The sequence below is a fragment of the Balaenoptera acutorostrata genome, chromosome X, assembly GCF_949987535.1.
Source record: "Balaenoptera acutorostrata chromosome X, mBalAcu1.1, whole genome shotgun sequence".
Classification (NCBI taxonomy): Eukaryota; Metazoa; Chordata; class Mammalia; order Artiodactyla; family Balaenopteridae; genus Balaenoptera; species Balaenoptera acutorostrata.
Genome location: NC_080085.1, coordinates 10,945,597 through 10,963,423, shown reverse-complemented (window position 1 = coordinate 10,963,423; position 17,827 = coordinate 10,945,597). Strand labels below are relative to the sequence as shown.

The window sequence follows — 17,827 nt, the reverse complement described above, 5'->3', positions numbered from 1 at the left end:
CATCTAGGTTCTTGGTTGGGGCTGTGCGACAAAAGACAGATTAACAAGAAGAAAGCACACTTGGCTGGGAAAACTGGACAGCTACGTGTAAATGAATGAAATTAGAACATTCCTTAACACCGTACACAAAAATAAACTCAAAATGGACTAAAGACCTAAATGTAATGCCAGATACTCTTTGACATAAATCACAGCAAGATCTTTCTCGATCCACCTCCTAGAGTAATGGAAATAAAAACAAAAATAAACAAATGGGACCTAATGAAACTTCAAAGCTTTTGCACAATAAAGGAAACCATACACAAAACAAAAAGACAACCCACAGAATGGGAGAAAATATTTGCAAATGAAGCAACCGGCAAGGGATTAATCTCCAAAATATACAAACAGCTCATGCAGCTCAATATCAAAAAAAAAAACAATCAAAAAATGGGCAGAAGATCTAAATAGACATTTCTCCAAAGAAGACATACAGATGGCCAAAACGCACATGAAAAGATGCTCAACATCACCAATTATCAGAGAAATGCAAATCAAAACTACTATGAGGTATCACCTCACACTGGTCAGAATGGCCATCATCAAAAAATCTACAAACAATAAATGCTGGAGAGGGTGTGGAGCAAAGGGAACCCTCTTGCACTGTTGGTGGGAATGTAAATTGGTGCAGCCACTATGGACAACAGTATGGAGGTTCCTTAAAAAACTAAAAATAGAGTTGCCATATGATCCTGCAATCCCACTCCTGGGTATATATCTGGAGAAAACCATAATTCGAAAAGATATACGCACCCACCCCAATGTTCATTGCAGCACTATTTACAATAGCCAGGACACGGAAGCAACCTAAATGTCCATCAACAGAGGAATGGATAAAGAAGATATGGTACATATATACAGTGGAATATTACTCAGCCAGAAAAAAGAACAAAATAATGCCATTTGCAGCAACATGGATGGACCTAGAGATTGTCATCCTGAATGAAGTCAGTCAGACAGAGAAAGACAAATATCATATGATATCACTTATATGTGGAATCTAAAAAAACAGGTATAGGGACTTCCCTGGTGGTCCAGTGGTTAAGACTCTGCGCTCCCAATGCAGGGGGCCCGGGTCCGATCCCTGGTCAGGAACTAGATCCCGCATGCCGCAACTAAGAGCCCGCATGCTGCAACTAAAGATCCCGCACGCCACGACGAAGATCCTGCACGCAGCAACGAAGAGCCCACGTGCCGCAACTAAGTCCCAGTGCAGCCAAATAAATTAATTAATTAATTTTTTAAAAAAGGTACAAATGAACTTATCTACAGAACAGAGTTACAGATGTAGAAAACAAACTTCCAGTTACCAGGGGGTTGGTGGGGGGAGGGATAAATTGGGAGATTGGGATTGACATATACACACTACTATATATAAAATAGATAACTGATAAGGACCTACTGTATAGCACAGGGAACTCTACTCAATACTCTGTAATGACCTTTATGGGAAAAGAATCTAAAAAAGAGTGGATATATGTATATGTATAACTGATTCACTGTGCTGTACACCTGAAACTAACACAACACTGTAAATCAAATATACTCCAATAAAAATTTTTTTAAAAAAGAAGAAAGCACACATTTATGTAACGTAAATTTTATCTGACCTGGGAGCCTTTATAAGGAAGTGAACACCCAAAGAAACAGTTACACCTGGGTGTTTCTATACTAGGTTTGATGAAGAGTGGAAAGTTGTGGGAAAATGTGGAGCTAAGGGCAGTCAACTGGGGGAAACCCAGCAAGACCTGTTCACTGCGATTCCCTCCAGCATCCCTCCATCTGCAGAGGTAAGGATGCTCCTTTCCTCGGTCTGGGGAGGGCACCTCTCACTTGAGGGTCTTATGACCTCCCTCAGGGGAAGGTCAGAGAGGCCTTCCTGCACCTACAGTTTCTCAAATTGCTTCAGCTTAAAATATTCACTATGCCAAAGTGCCAGATTTGGGGGTAGTGTGTCCTCAACCCCATCACCAAGGACTTTGTCAACTATAAGGATGCAGGGAGACCAGTCTTTGAGTACTCGTTTGAAACCAGTTAAATGACATTTGAACCATTGCTACAGCCACCTAACTGGTGTCCCTGCATCTGTCCTTGCTTCCCTCCTCATCTAACTTAACACAACAGCCAGAGGGATGCTTCCTAAAGGTCATTCAAGTCTTATCACTACCAACCCCTTAGCTTCCATGGCTTCCTATCAGGCTTGGAAAAATCCCAAAGTCCTTATCATGACCGACAAGGGCCCTCATGAACCCGATGGCTCTTGGACTTCACCTCTCATCCTTCTTCCCCTTGCCACTGTGCTTCAGCTCTGGTGGACTCTTTGCTGTGCCTTGTCTGTGTCAGGCACCCTCCCATCCTGGGGTCTATGTACTTGCTGTTCTTGTAAAAATGATTTTAAGTGAAATGAAAGATCCTTTACCTCATGAGCACTTAAAAAAAACCCAACAAAAACCCTTTCTTTTTAGGAAATAAGCATAGGATATAAAAGAATTATTATCTATACTTAAAAAATGTAGTGCTCTCTCATTGACTAAAAGAAAAAAAAACAAACCAGATTACTGTTTTCCTATCTATAGTTGCAAAAGTCACTGACAAAGTTGATACGAAAGGAGGAAGACTACCCAGATTTTTATATCTTGGAGAGTAAAGGAATTTCCATTTCAAGTGCTTTTATTTGTCTGCAAATTTAGTTGCAAAAATCCAGTACAAATAAAAACTACCAAAAAACCCCCAAAAAAACCCACCCCCCAAAACACACCCAAAAACCCTAAACCAAAAAACAAACACTGACATGAACTAATAACACATGGTTTTCATGTGCTGTGCTCTTTTATAACCACTGAATATTTTTTAAGATCATTCCAAGTCACGTGAAACCACACTTTGTGAAACTTGAAGTTTTAGGTGACTTTGCAAGTTTTTCTTTAAAAGACTGTTACATCATAATAGGCAGCCCTGGGAAGCCACAGGGACAAAGGTATCAAAATAGAATTGATAATTGATGGCCTCAAGCCCATTTCTTCAAAACCATTTGAAAACACGAACAACGTATTTTCGTTTCCTGCACCTTTGACAGAATTCAGTCATGAGGCAGGTAAACTGTACATTACATTCTGAGCTCTAGCAAAAGAACTTAGAGTGAGGAGAAAAGAACTGGTGAAAATGTGTAGCTTGGTAGACAACTCACAAACTATAGTTAAAACTATAAAAAGTAAAATTCTATGAATTTTTTAAAAAGAAAAAAATCACACAGAAGCCTTGTTGTGTTTAAACATTATACAGATTGGTTAAACACTGTTTACAAAGGCCTCGAAGAAGTAATTTCCTCTTCGTTTATTAGAGAAACGTTGGTAGATTCAAAGGCTGAGGCAATGGACTTCCTCTGAGAGGTTAATGCCAGTTTTTACAAAAGAAATTCTGACCTAAAGGGGTTCAGAGCGTGCCACCCCCAAAATATAATGGCATAAGGATCATTCGGAGCTGAAAGCAAATGAGAAAAAGCAAACACAGGATGAGCTCTCTGCCCTCCGGCTACCTGCCTGAAAACAGAACACAAATTCCCCTTGTGAATTCCCTACCAGGAAGGGGGTAAATACCTCATCACTGGAGGCAAGATGGCGCCGGAAAGGGCCTACACAAACAAACCTTACTAAATGACCACTGTCTTCCATTAGTTTCCACCCCCCCACCCCCCGACACACACACACAAATTCACCTTCCCAGAGTTTGCTGCCACTAAAAGCCTAAAGCCCTTTTCCTTTGTCTTGTTACTTCTCTACAAACATACTATTCTTTCTTAAAATGCTATATAAGCCCAAGTTCTAACCATCCCTTTGAGTTACGCATCACCGAATTTCTCCTGCGGGTATGCGTGCTGCACATATAAACTACTTTTCTCTGGTTAATCTGTCTTTCGTCAGTCTAATTTTCGGGGTCCCAGCTACAGGTTTTTTCCCCCTCCCCTACAGACCTAACCCCTGATAACATGAAGACTCCCTACCATCAGAAACCTAATGTCATAAAGAGTTTATAAACCCTGGAGAACTTGTGTGAAGGAAACAAATACGTGACTCCTTCGACCGAGCAAGAGGACTGGAAATAAGATTCTAACCGTGGGATTCGTCACAGGGTAATTTCAGGGTCCACGGGAGACCTGTAAAGTGAGAAGAGAAAAGAGAGGGGACGATAACAAAGCTCTTGTTCCCCAATGTTAGCGCTTGAAGACACTATTCATTTAGTTCCACATCTCCAGGACTGTATCAGGGTCCATGGGAGACCTGTAAAGTGAGAAGAGAAAAGAGAGGGGACGATAACAAAGCTCTTGTTCCCCTATGTTAGCGCTTGAAGACACTATTCATTTAGTTCCACATCTCCAGGACTGTATTTCTCAGAAGTCAATACTGAAGCGGTCTCGGACAGGGAACTGGAAGGAAGAAAATCCGGCAGCAGTTCAGGTTTGACTATTTATGGAGTGTCACTGGGGCGAGTCATGGCACCTCTGTGGATGTTTCCTCAACTGTGAAGTGTATAGAATAACTTTCTTTTCTTCAAGGTGACAAAAGGATCAAGTGAGAGCCTATGGATGAGTAGTTCTCAATTCTGACTGCATCTTAAAATAACTTGAGGAATTAAAACCAAAATGTTGATGCCTGGGCTGCATCCCACAGATCCAGATGTAGTTGTCCCAGGGTGGGTCCTCAGCTCTGTGGGTTTTCAAAGCTCCCCAGGTCCTGCTAATATGCAGCCAGTGCTGGGAACTACAGGCCTACTGCAGAAGCAGCACTTCTCCAGTGACCTTGAACAGGATCACCTGGGGATCCTGCCAAAATGCAGATGCAGATTCAGAAGCACGGGGCAGGAGAGTCTGCATTTCTAACGGGCTCCTAGCTTATGCTAAGCTGTTCCCAAGAATACTCAGAGTACAGCAAAGTACTAAGTAGCCTCTAAGCACAATGCAAACAGGCGTCTACTCTCCTTCCCCAAACTATCAACTTTTAGTGACCGTGGTGTGAGCTTCAGCAAACAACCTTCTTTCCTTCTTCGTAGGATAGTTTTGAGAGTAGTGTGTCTAACACACTACTATATATAAAATAGATAAACAACAAGGACCTACTGTAGAGCGCTGGAAACTATACTCAGTATCTTCTAAAAACCTATAATGGAGAAGAATCTGAAAAAGAATATACATATATGTTTCCATTATAGGTTATTTTATATATATATATAAATTATACCTCAATTAAAAAAAAATAGTGTGTACAAGATTTAAAAAATAAGCGTAAAAGGGTGGTATGAATAAAAGGGATCACTCCAGTTATCTGTTAAGAGAACATTTATTACAATTACAAGCACTCCCACTTGTTATGGTACCACTGCTCCCCACATTCATTGCAGATTACATAGGTCATCATTTCTTCATCTGGGCTTGAATTCTGCACCCAACCTGGAAGGAAGAGTGTCCCTCTGGCGATGACGGTGACCTGGCAATTGAATTTCTCGCAGCGTCGGCACTTTATTTTCTTGGTCGGTGTGCCCTCCACCACTTGGGGCAGGTAATGTTCCTGTATGCCAGATTCCGTGTAGGAGGCTCTCAACTGCTTCAGTTCGTGGCTGGCCATTTCCATGGCGGTCATTTCGGCAAATTCCCTTGGAGACATGGTCCCAGAGAGCAAGTTTTGCTGTAAGTGAGACTTGTGGGGGGTTTTCAGATTGGCAACTTTGCTTCGGATGCAAGTTTTATATTTTTTGAGGTTCTTGGAGTGAAGGGTAAAAATGTGCTCTTCGATTTCTCGTGCAAACTTGTGCCACAGATCGGCTCTGGGCTGCTCTGTGGAAGGACTAGTTAGAGCTTCATACAGCAGCTCTGTGCATCTGGCTCTCACGGGCGCTGCAGGATCTGGCTGCTCACTCGCTCTCTCGTCGGGGGATTGAGGGTCACCGGCCCTGAGATGCGCTGCCTTAGGCTCCGCTCCACCAGGGCTATTTTCTGGCACGATCCTTTCAACAGCTCCTGCAACATCTTGGGATGCGTGCAGAGAATGACAGCGGGAGCTGCCCCGTATCTCATCCTGATTTGGGTCAGGAGAAAGTCCTTGATTTTCTTCTTTATTTCCACCTGGAGGAAATAGTTTAGGGCTGCCCCGGGGCTTGCAGCGAGCATCCTTATACAGAGCTTTCCATTCTGACAGCAAACACTTGGCTTTCTTTTTCAAAGCCGCCGTGGGGCAGTTTTTGAGGACTCTGTACACAGCCCTGACCACACCTGTCTCCTGGAGATGCTCCGGAGTCACACGCAGAGTTTCTAGCTCAGTGAGGTGGTTGCCCAGAGCCTCAAAATTCCTTTTAGACATCAGTTGCTCAATAAGGGAAGCTCTGGCAGCTATCTGCTTCTTGTCAGACATCTTGTTACGGCTGCAAAGAAAAAAGAGGTTTCCGTTTTCTCAAACTTGCGTTTGCCAGGCGCAGCTTCCTGATAGGAGCACAGCACTCTCTGCCCGTTACCTATGCAGAGAAAGAGTTTGTAATAAAAATGGGTGCAATGGATTAGGAAATGCAATCTGCCATGTAGTATGGTTTAGCCTCAAAAGTTTGATTCTCAGTAGTTAAAAAAAAAAAATATATGGCCCTGTAAATAGCTTCTGCGTTAACAGTTGCTTAAAAGAAGCATGCTGAAAGATCTGCTGTAACTTTCCCACCTCTAATTTTACAAATGAATGATCTTTCCAAATCAAGATTAGTCAACTGCTTTTTGTGGAATTTGGTGGTTATGTTGGGGATGAAAACATGCCAGTGTCAGCGTCAATGGGGGAAGGCTGAGGAGGCTGGACTATTCTCCCCCATGTTCAGCTATTTCACTGAACTCCTTGCTGATGTTACAGTCTTGAAGTAGTACTTTTCTGAATATAAAAGCATGAGAAACAGGGCCAAAAGTGGATGCTGTTTAGAAGTCCCAAGGAATCTAAAGAAACGATGAAGCGGCACAGGTTGGGAGGCGGCTGGATCCAGGTCAGATGGGCCGCAAAGTCAACAGGCCACACTGTGCTGACATCTGACTCTCCTGAACAACGGGGTCAAGGTTCCGACTCTGTAGTCCAGAGGATTTAAGACTTTGGACTAACAGGTCCCTAGGCCAGAGTTCGGTTCCATTAACTTTTTTCTTCTTTTTTTTTTTTTACTTTTAGGTGTAAAAAATTGCTTAATGGTTATGTCTGTGTGAATCTCATCCTGGGCAGGCAAATGTTCACTTTATCTAACCAGTCTCTTTTTCTCTCCACATAATGCACATAACCTTGCCTACCAAATACCCTTGGATCTGTATCTGCCCATCTGGTTTAAACGTGAACATAAGCATCTTGATGGCAGGGATACAGTCTTTTCAACACTCCATGGACTCTCATTTTATAGCACGTGATATTAAATAAACGATCACCGATCACACGTAGGCTAACAACGCTGAAGCGATTACAGAGAGTTAATGCAGTCTTCCTAGACACCATCTGACAAGGGCTGTAAAACGTAAGGTCCTTGCAGTCAGCAATTCTACTTTTATAAATTTACTTTAAGGAAATAAGAGATGTGGAAGCTGTTTTTGTAAGAATTTCCTGCAAACTTAGAAGAAACTATGAGGTCCCAAATGGTTAGACTTGCACACAGCAGCATCGTTCGTAACAGACAAAAAGTGGGAACCACCCAAATGTCTATCAACTGAGGAATGGATAAACAAAACATAGTATATCCATACAATGGGATGTTATTTGTCAATAAAAGGAAACTCTGATACAGACTACAACATGGATGAGCCTTCAAAGCTCTATGTTAAATTAAAGACACAGAAGACCACGTACTGTACGATTTCATTTACATGAACTGTCTGGAATAGGCCAATCTATAGAGACAGAAAGTAAATTAGTGGTAGGGCTGGGATGGAAGGAAGGGGGGAACCAGTGGGGTGGAATGAAGAGTGAGTGGCTACTAACGGGTGCAGGGTTTTTCTTGGGGGAGGTGCAAAGTCTTCTCTCAAGTGGACTGTGGTGATGGGTGCACAGCCGTGACTACGCTAAAGACCACTGAATTGTACACTTCAAGCAGGTGAACCGCACGGTACGTAAACTGTATCTGAACAAAGCTGTTATTTACAACCAGCCTCTAGGGACTTCCTTGGTGGTCCAGCAGTTGGGACTCCATGCTTCCACTGCAGGGAGCACGGGTTCGATCCCTGGTTGGGGAACTAGGATCCCGCATGCTGCGTGGTAAAAAAAAAATTTTTTTTAAATAATAAAAATTAAAAAACAGCATCTAGGGAATTCCCTGGCGATCCAGTGATTAGGACTCCGTGCTCTCACTGCTGAGGGCCCAGGTTCAATCCCTGGTCAGGGAACTGAGATCCCACAAGCCATGTGGGGCAGCCAAAAAAAAAAAAAAAAAAAAAAATTTTTTTAATTAAAAATAAATAAAAAGAAAAACAACATCTAGAGTCTGATCCAAATTTTATTTAAAAATCACATGTGACAAGAAAAGGCCAAAAATAGATACAAAAAATTTCAGACAGAGGCATTTTCTGAATGGCAAGATTTTAAATGATTTTTGTTTGTTCTTCTACTCTTTTCTGAATTTCCTCTAATGTGTATGTATTGTTTTCCTAATCAGAAAAGTTATTAGTCTAATACAATTTCATGATAAACCCTATATATTTAAGATATTTGTCCGCTGGAAAATGGCATGGTAAATGGATCATTCCACTTCTACCACTCTCTGAAATCAGGACACCACAAAAGAGCCACCTCACCTCACCTGTGGCTCTGCATTCAGATCAGCTCTCACGATTTCTTCAGAAGTCCAGTGCTGCATCGAAAACAGTTCCATCTCCCCTCAAACTCTATCCCCAAATATGAACAGTTAAGTACCCATGACTACAACTCTGAGGTTCCTACTGGTTTTCCCCACTGCACAGCTCAGATGACCAAGATTCTGGGTCTTGCATTTTTACCGCCTGGGCAGTCTTTTTTTTCTCTATTTCTTTTTTAAAGTCAGTTAGCAATAACTCAATGGGCCATTGATTCTGGATCTTAAGTGGCATTTTCTAATTATCGAGAATTGGTACTTCAAGATCATTGTTTTTCCTTTTTGAATTCCACTTTCTTTTTTTGAATGATCAGAATGAAGATTTATTATTTATTTTTTTATAAATAAAGTTTTATTGGAACATAGCCCTGCCCATTTACTTATGTAGTTTTTAAAAAAAATTTATTGAAGTATAGTTGATTTACAATGTTGTGTTAATTTCTGCTGTACAGCAAAGTGATTCGGCTATACATATATATTCTTTTTCATATTCTTTTCCATTATGGTTTATCATGGGATATTGAATATAGTTCCCTGTGCTCTACAGTAGGACCCTGTTGTTTATCCATTCTATATATAATAGTTTGCATCTGCTAACCCCAAACTCCCAATTCATCCCTCCCCGATCGCCCCTCCCCCTTGGCAACCACAAGTCTGTTCTCTATGTGAGTCTGTTTCTGTTTTGTAGATAAGTTCATTTGTGTCATATTTTAGATCCCACATATAAGTGACATCATATGGTGTTCGTCTTTGTCTGACTTACTTCACTTAGTATGATAATCTCTAGGTCCATCCGTGGTGCTGCAAATGGCATTATTTCATTAAATTCCACTTTTAAAGACTGAAGGGGCTTCCCTGGTGGCACAGTGGTTGAGAATCTGCCTGCCAATGCAGGGGACACGGGTTCGAGCCCTGGTCTGGGAAGATCCCACATGCCGCGGAGCAACTAGGCCCGTGAGCCACAACTACTGAGCCTGCGCATCTGGAGCCTGTGCCCTGCAACAAGAGAGGCCGCGATAGTGAGAGGCCCGCGCACCGCGATGAAGAGTGGCCCCCACTTGCCACAACTAGAGAAAGCCCTCGCACAGAAACGAAGACCCAACACGGCCAAAAATAAATAAATAAATTTTATTTAAAAAAAAAAAAGACTGAAAACAGTAAAAGAGGTCTTCCTAAGATTCAAAGGCTCAGTAAACAAAGAACAGGCAAGACAGCAGAGAAAAATTAAAAATACACATCCTCGATTGCTGAATATTGCTCTCAGCATTGTCTGCCTGAGATCTTGGGATCTGGAGGAAGTCAAGCAGGGGCGTCACAATGATAAGGTCTCAAGCAGCTCAATAAACTTGAGCCCTCCCCCCCAGCTGTGGGAAAGTTTCCTAACAAGTATTCATCCTACCCGCATCTATACTCATTCTATATGCATCACTACCAAAGAAAGCAAGCAAGACTGAAGTTGGCTGGATGTCAGCAAGGTAGTTAATAAGAGACCAGTCTAGAGTGCCCACAACGAGGTTAGGCAATATTTAACTCAGGTCGAATTTCTCAATGAAGGGTCAGAGCTTCAAGGAGATTCTGAAGGGGAATTTAATTGTGGCTTCAGGGCTTCAGGGCGATGGGAGCACTGTTTGTCCTAACAGTAAAACTTTTCCTTTACTCGTGGAAATCTACAGAAGTTAATGGCTTCATATATAAGCACTCTGCTCTGCATTTCATATGTCCTTTTTTTTTTTTTAAATAAATTTATTTATTTATTTTTGGCCGTGTTGGGTCTTCGTTGCTGCGCATGGGCTTTCTCTAGTTGCGGCGAGTGGGGGCTACTCTTTGTTGCGGTGCGCAGGCTTCTCATTGCGGTGGCTTCTCTTGTTGCGGAGCACGGGCTCTAGGCACACGGGCTACAGTAGTTGTGGCTCACGGGCTCTACAGTGCAGGCTCAGTAGTTGTGGCGCACGGGTTTAGTTACTCTGCAGCCTGTGGGATCTTCCCGGACCAGGGCTCAAACCCATGTCCCCTGCATTGGCAGGCGGATTCTTAACCACTGCGCCACCAGGGAAGCCCCTTCATATGTCCTTTTATTTACTGTTCCTCCATATTTTTTTGTTTTGAATTGTGGTAAAATACACATACCATATAATTTACCATCTTAACCATTTTTACATGGACGGTTCATTAAGTACATTCACATTGTTGTGCAACCAACTTTCAGAACGCTAGTTGTCTTGCAAAACAAACTTTGCACCCATTAAACGACAACTCTCCATTTCTTTCTTCCCTGCAGCCCCTGGCAACCACCATTCTACTGTCTTGTCTCTATGAATCTGACTACTTTAGATGCCTTATATAAGTGGAATCATACAGTATTTGCCTTCTTGTGTTGGGCTTATTTCACATAGCATAATGTCCTCAAGGGTCATCCATGTCAGAGCATGTGTGAGAATTTCCTTCCTTTTCAAGGCTGAATAATATTCCATTGTATGGACAGAGCACATTTTGTTTATCCATCCATCCACTGATGGACACTTAGACTGCTTCTACGTTTTGTGAACAATGTTGCTATGAACATGAATATACAAATATCTCTTTGAGACCCTACTTTCAATTCTTTTGGGTATATACCCAAAAGTGGGATTGCTGGATCAATATGGTCATTCTATTTTTAATTTTTTGAGGAACCACCATACTATTTCCCATTCTCCTCCATATTTTTAACAGCATTTAAATGCTGTCCAACTTTCTATTCTCCCTGTGGGACAGTCACGTGGATATAAAGCAATTTATTGCCCTAGGAGGCTACAGTGTGGAAGCACCTGGAATATAAAATTGTGAGAACTGCCACAAAAAGACAAAGTAGGCTGTGTGTCCAGTTTAGAGTTCTACACAGTTCATTCAATAAATAAATATCTATTATGTATCTCATACACGATAAATGCTGAGCCTAATGAGCTACTCTCTGCCTTGAAGGAGCTGACAGCCCAGCGGAAGGAATACAGACAAGAAGCTGGCCAATTACAAGGACAGACACCGCTGCTAAGGGACACACGTAGGAGGAATACAGAAACCAAACCTGGGCTTCCCACCATCTGGCCGGCTCCAATTACTTCTTCGCTGCTTTCACTCTGATTCACGACATTTCGTTAGAGGAATCATCCTCCAGTACAGATCTCAGCAAGAGAGTCCCCCATTTGCCTGCTTAAAGCCCTTCAGAGGCTCCCCTCTGCTCTCAGGATGGAGCCCAAGGTCCCTGGCCAGGTAATGAAAAGCCCCCTTCCAGCTTCCACTGTGATCGCGCTGAATCGCTGACAGACACTGCCTACCTCCACCTCCCAGCTCGATGCCTTTGCCCCATTGGCTCCCTGAGCCTGCCTGTCTCTCACCAGGAGTGGGTCTCACTCCTGACTGCCAAGCTGAATCATCTGGAGAAATTAAACAGCAAAAGCAAAAACAGTGCCAGGGCCTCACCCCAGACGGAATGAATTCGAATCTCTGCGGGCAGGCCTGGGTATTCTGCAGCTCTCCGGGTGACTGTGATCTAAACCAGAGCTGCCACCACTGCCCTGTACACACAGGCACAACCCACCTCCCGCAGCAAGACCAACCCAGCTCTGCTGCCATCAGCCCGAAGGCAGCTCCCGTCCTGCTCCCACACTGAACACACACAATCTCTCTGACTTTGCATTTTGCTAGAGGAGCCTCATTAAATTAGGAAATATTAAAAACGCTGGCTGTGCACAACTCACCTGAGAACCTTCTCTACAAACCACAACCGGTGACTGCAATGTTCTAAGTGCCACGATGCAGCCAGTCCCGAACAGTCATTCCCACACTTACCTTCTAACAGCAGAAGACAGTGCACATCGAGCAACTCTGTGTGCCGTACACACTCACGCCATCTCCATCCTCACAAAAACCGCGACACAGGTATAGCGCTTAGCTCCATCTTACAGATGAGGAAACCTATTAAGAACATCAAATATTTGCACACTGGGTTTTTTTTCATGGTGCATATCACACTAAAAAAATTTTTGTATTGTCTGCCTTCCCTACAAGACCACAGAAGAACAACGTCTGTTTCATTCACCGATACACACCTGGCAAACACCTGGCCAGGGCTTCCTATGACTCAACAAATACTTTCTCCTCTCTGCTCGTGAGCATCATCCTTTTCACCACGGACCAGCTTGCTTGTACCCACTTGCGTCTAAGCCCAGTGCCCCTCGGCTTCTTCCACGGGAGCCCAACCTCACCTCAATTCTAGTTCAGAAAATCATTTTAAAATATTCTAGTTCAAAAAAAAGAAAAAAGAAGCATGGTGCCTCCTGTGGGCTAATCAGGTGGGCTCCAGGAGGCAAGCCATTTGGGGATAAGGAGGGTCTAGAAGGTACAGTTCCCAGAAGTAGGGGGTGTCAAGTTTGTGGAGGGGGAGGGGAATCCAACATCCTAGAATTAATATGAGAATTAAATGAGAGAGCCCTTATAAAGTCCTTAGAACTATGTCACACACACTAAGCCTAACTGACAATTACACAGGACTACAATGAAAAGGTTTACTTACACCTACCATACCGGACATTGTTCTAGAGTAGGATGTCGGCAAACTTTTTCTATAAAAGGCCAGATAGTAAATACTTTGGCCTTTGCAGGCCACGCAGCCTCTGTACGGACTACTCAACTCTGCTGTTTTTGTAGCAGGAAAAGCAGCCCCAGACAATACAGAAATGAATGGATATGGCTTCGCTCCCATAGATCTCTGTTTCAAAGACAGGAAGGCTGGATTTGGCTGCAGGCCATAGTCTGCTGACCCCTTTCTAGGGCAGTGCTGTCCAATAGCAATATAATGCAAGCCAAAGATATAATGTAAAATTTCTAGTGGGCACGTAAAAAAAACATAAACAGGGGAAATTAATAATACATTTTATTTAACCCAGTGTATCCCAAATATTGCTGTTTCAACACGTTAATGGATAGAAAAAAACTGGGATAGTTTACATTGTCTTCTTCATACTAATTCTCCAAAATTCGCTGTTTTACACTTAATGCACATCTCAATTCGGACCAGGCACATTTCAGGTACTCAAGAGCCTTATGTAGCTAGCGGCTACCATACTGGACAACACAGTTCTAGAGCATATGCTAGTACAGATAATGCTAAGATACACACCTATACCCCTAGCTTCTGAATACATATTAAAAAGTTTATACAGGGGCTTCCCTGGTGGCGCAGTGGTTGGGAATCTGCCTGCTGGTGCAGGGGACACGGGTTCGAGCCCTGGTCTGGGAAGATCCCACATGCCGCGGAGCAGCTGGGCCCGTGAGCCACAATTGCTGAGCCTGCGCGTCTGGAGCCTGTGCCCCGCGACGGGAGGGGCCGCGATAGAGAAAGGCCCGCGCACCGCGATGAAGAGCGGTCCCCGCACCGCGATGAAGAGTGGCCCCCGCTTGCCGCAACTGGAGAAAGCCCTCGCACGAACCGAAGACCCAACACAGCCAAAAATAAAAAATAAATAAATAAATAAATAAGAAAAATCCTTTAAAAAAAAAAAAAAAAAAGTTTATACAGTGCCAACAACAGTAGGCCCTAAATATCTGTTGACTGAATGCATACAAAACCTTGTAAATATTAACTGGCATTAAGGATATATGGAAAAAGTGCACACATCCGCCCTAAAACCTGATGAAAGATCAAAGAGAAATTTCCAAAAGCTGGTAACAAATCAGCAATAACCTACATCTGTTTAGATCTTTAGATCTAAGATCTAAAGAGAAAATTTAAATTTCTAGCCGTAACCCACATACATCTCTCCGGCTACACAGGGAGCCCCTTCCTCTGTGGAGAGAAACGATGCCAAATGTTGGTAGGGGCGTCGCAGTTTCTGAAGTCACGCAGTACTACTCTAGGGCCCTTTCGCCTTATGACGACCCCTATGCGAAGGTGCAGCGAGGGGAAGGGACCTGCACAAGGGCCCACTCCGGCCCAGGTTCGGGTACCAGTGGGTGGGGTGGAGCGACAAGCAAAGCCTGCTGCAAGCCGTCCAAGGGTGACAGCCTGGCACCCAGCACACAGGCAGCGGCGGCCCCGAGAGAGCGGCCCACCCGGGAGATCTCGGCTGGAGGAGAGGTGAGGGCGAGGTCACGTTCCGGCCTACCGGCCCTGGGCACACCGAGAACCTCCCCAAGCAGGGGAGGGCTTCTACTGGGAACAAGGACTCGCCTGACTGCAGTGACAGAGACGCCCGCGAACACAGAGACTAGCTCACCGAGAAGCACAGGCGAAGCCCGGGAGGCCTCGGCGTCCAGATAGAACTTCCGGTCCCGGGGCGGGACCACGAAAGCTCAACCAATCCAAGCCCGCAGGCTGGAGAACACTGTCCGGGACCCAGGGCATGCGTGCTAGGGAAGTGGCGCCTGCGCAGAGCGGTCGGCGGCCTAGGGGGCCGTCCCCGGGCCCGGGGCCACCTCCCGTCCCCCCATCCCCCATCCCCCCATCCCCGCCACACACCCCCACCCCCCGCAGCTCCCAGTATGGGGTCCTGTGGTCTGGGGCCGCCAGTCCGCACCGGGCCCTGAATTGAAAGAAGCTAGCCTTTGAGCATCGAAGTGTGTTGAACTACTCTGCAACCTACCCTTTCTGCTTCCAGTCAAGACAGCGCTCAGCTAAATGTTGACAAAACTTTGGACAAAACTGTGAATTATCTATTTACTTAACGCAGTAATTAATTCAACAAGTACCTACTGCACCTTTGGCATGCATCAGCTGATATGAAAGTAGAAAACATTCATTAAGTAGCCTTGTGCATCCTGCACTTCCCACCTGTACGCATTCTTTACCTGCAAGGGTCCAATAAAGACAAAGTGTTGGTAGAACTAGAGAAAGTGGCAGCCTTCTTTGCTGACCCCATACTGGAGGGTAACTTGCGGGAAGGTTAAAGGAAGCAGGGTTTTGCTCTGGATTGGATGCTGTCAGGAAGCAGGGTGGTTCTATGATTGAGCAACGTAATAAACCTTACCTAGGAGGAGGGAAGACAGGACCAAGACTAAAGCTGTAATTAGTAAAGCAGCAGCAGCTACTCCATTTTAAAAACTGTTGAAACATCGCAAGTTTATCCTGGATGTAACCTCAGAGACTAGTTTCAAAAGGCTATTGCTTCTATCACAAGAACAAAGTGAGACACCTATTAATCTACTTTATTGAACAGGCTGGGCTCTGTAGGGTGTAAGAAAGAAGAAACTTTAAATTTTTTCTCACCATTGCCTTGAAACAAGCTCTGTTGGCTCTCTCCTGCCCCTCGGCTGCTCTAGGGCTGGAGCTTGAGGCTTGAGCAAATCCCACAGCTTTTCCTTTTCCTTCCAGTTTTACTGAGATATAAGTGACATACAGCACTGTATAAGTTTAAGATGCAAAGCATAATGATTTGACTTACATACATCACGAAATGATGACCACAATAAGTTTAGTGAACATCATCTCATATAAATACAAAATAAAAGAAAAAAAATGTTTTCCTTGTGATGAAAACTCTCAGGATTTACTCTTAGCAACTTTCATATTTAACATACAGCGGTTGTTAATTATCTTTATAATATTGTACATTACATCCCTATTACTTGTTTATAACTGGAAGTTTGTATCTTTTGACTACCTTCATCCAGTTCCCCTTCCCCTGCCTCCCCACAGCTTTTCCAGTCACTTTCAGGTATAAAGAAACAATCTTATTTGTAGGTTGTTAAATCCATTCTAATCTAATATCAGAACTTCTATTACTCAACCAATTCAAAGTGCTGACCCTCGCTCAGCTCAGGTGTGATCTGTAACTCTGTGGCCCAGCAAAGGGGAAGACACGTGGATTAATTTCTTCACTCTCCTTACTGTACCCTGTCTCTGCTTCCTGCGCTATTTTCTGGTCTCCCCAGGGTGAGGGCAGGAGAAGGAAGGAGTGGTAGAAAGGTCTTATTTGATTAGTATTGTGAATTGAATGGTTCCCCCCACCCCCCAAGATAGATACTTCCACTTCCTAACCCTGGAACCTGTGAATGTGACCTTATTCGAAAAAAGGGTCTTTGTAGGTATAACTAAGTTAAAGATCTTAAGATCATCCCGGATTACCTGGGTGGGCCCTAAACCCAATGACAAGTGTCCTTAGAAGAGACAGAAGAGGAGAAGACACGGAGACAGAGGAGAAGCCACGTAAAGATTAAGGTGGACATCGGGGTGATGCAGCCACAAGCCAAGGGACTCCTAGAGCCACCAGAAGCTGGAAGAAGCAAGGACGCATTCTCCCCAGAGCTTTTGGGAGGAGCGTGGTCCTGCCGACACTTTGAGGTTGAACTTGTGGCTCCAGAACTGTGAGAGAATACATTTCGGTTGTTTTAAGCCACCCAGTTTTTTATGGCAGCCACAGGAAACGAATTCAGTTAATGATGTTGCTACCTGGTATTGGAGCTCTCTGTGTGCTGATATCCAAAGGCTGCCTCTTTTGTTCTTTTTGTGCGCTCACTTTGGGGATATTTTGGAGACCCCCCCCCCCTTGCTGGGGGGCCCCTTCTTACCCATTCTCTGGTTCAGATGATACACGTGCATTTGGTGGCATGTCCCACCCAGCCTTTTTCTGTTGGGTCAGCTCACCCGCAGACAGGCCTCTTGGGCGAGGTCCTTCCAGAACCACCCAGCTACTTGCTTGATGTGCACTCAGCCCTTGGCAAAGTCCCAGCAGCTCTGCCCCCACCAAGCCCTGGAAGCAGAGGCCGCTCCCTCTGCAGTCATACGTAGACTTAAGCAGTCCCAGCTGGCTCAGCTGTTGAGTTTTTTGGGAGAGTCATGCACCATTTCTTGTCCCTTTCAGTTCAATTCGGGAGCACCTGTCAATTTCTCTGAGTGGTTCTCTCAAGTTCCCCTCCACTTGCTGGGAAGGCGGGAGGAAGCTTCTAGAATTCTAAAGGCCATCTTCCAATT

General features: G+C 44.2%; 2 protein-coding genes across 4 annotated transcripts in view; both read right to left on the bottom strand.

Annotated features, from left to right (window-relative positions):
- Positions 1-12,826, bottom strand: part of RAB9A (RAB9A, member RAS oncogene family) — a 53,919-nt gene extending 41,093 nt beyond the window's left edge. The window contains exon 1 of the mRNA XM_057537933.1: positions 12,709-12,826. The gene's annotated coding sequence lies outside the window, so the exon portion shown is untranslated. The remainder of the gene's footprint in view (positions 1-12,708) is intronic.
- TCEANC (transcription elongation factor A N-terminal and central domain containing) lies at positions 5,360-12,834 on the bottom strand. Of its 3 annotated transcripts, none has more exons than XM_007180328.2 (2): positions 12,709-12,834; positions 5,360-6,540 (listed from the first exon to the last, which is right to left on the bottom strand). In XM_007180328.2, the coding sequence occupies exon 2, from the start codon at positions 6,438-6,440 to the stop codon at positions 5,382-5,384; it is 1,059 nt and encodes a 352-aa protein (XP_007180390.2). In that variant the 5' UTR covers positions 6,441-6,540; positions 12,709-12,834; the 3' UTR covers positions 5,360-5,381. The 3 variants fall into 3 exon arrangements, with proteins under 3 accessions (XP_007180390.2, XP_007180391.2, XP_057393912.1); XM_007180329.2 differs by having other exon boundaries at positions 5,360-6,450; positions 12,709-12,828; XM_057537929.1 differs by lacking the exon at positions 12,709-12,834 and adding an exon at positions 9,644-9,843.
- Between the last annotated feature and the right edge of the window lie 4,993 nt (positions 12,835-17,827).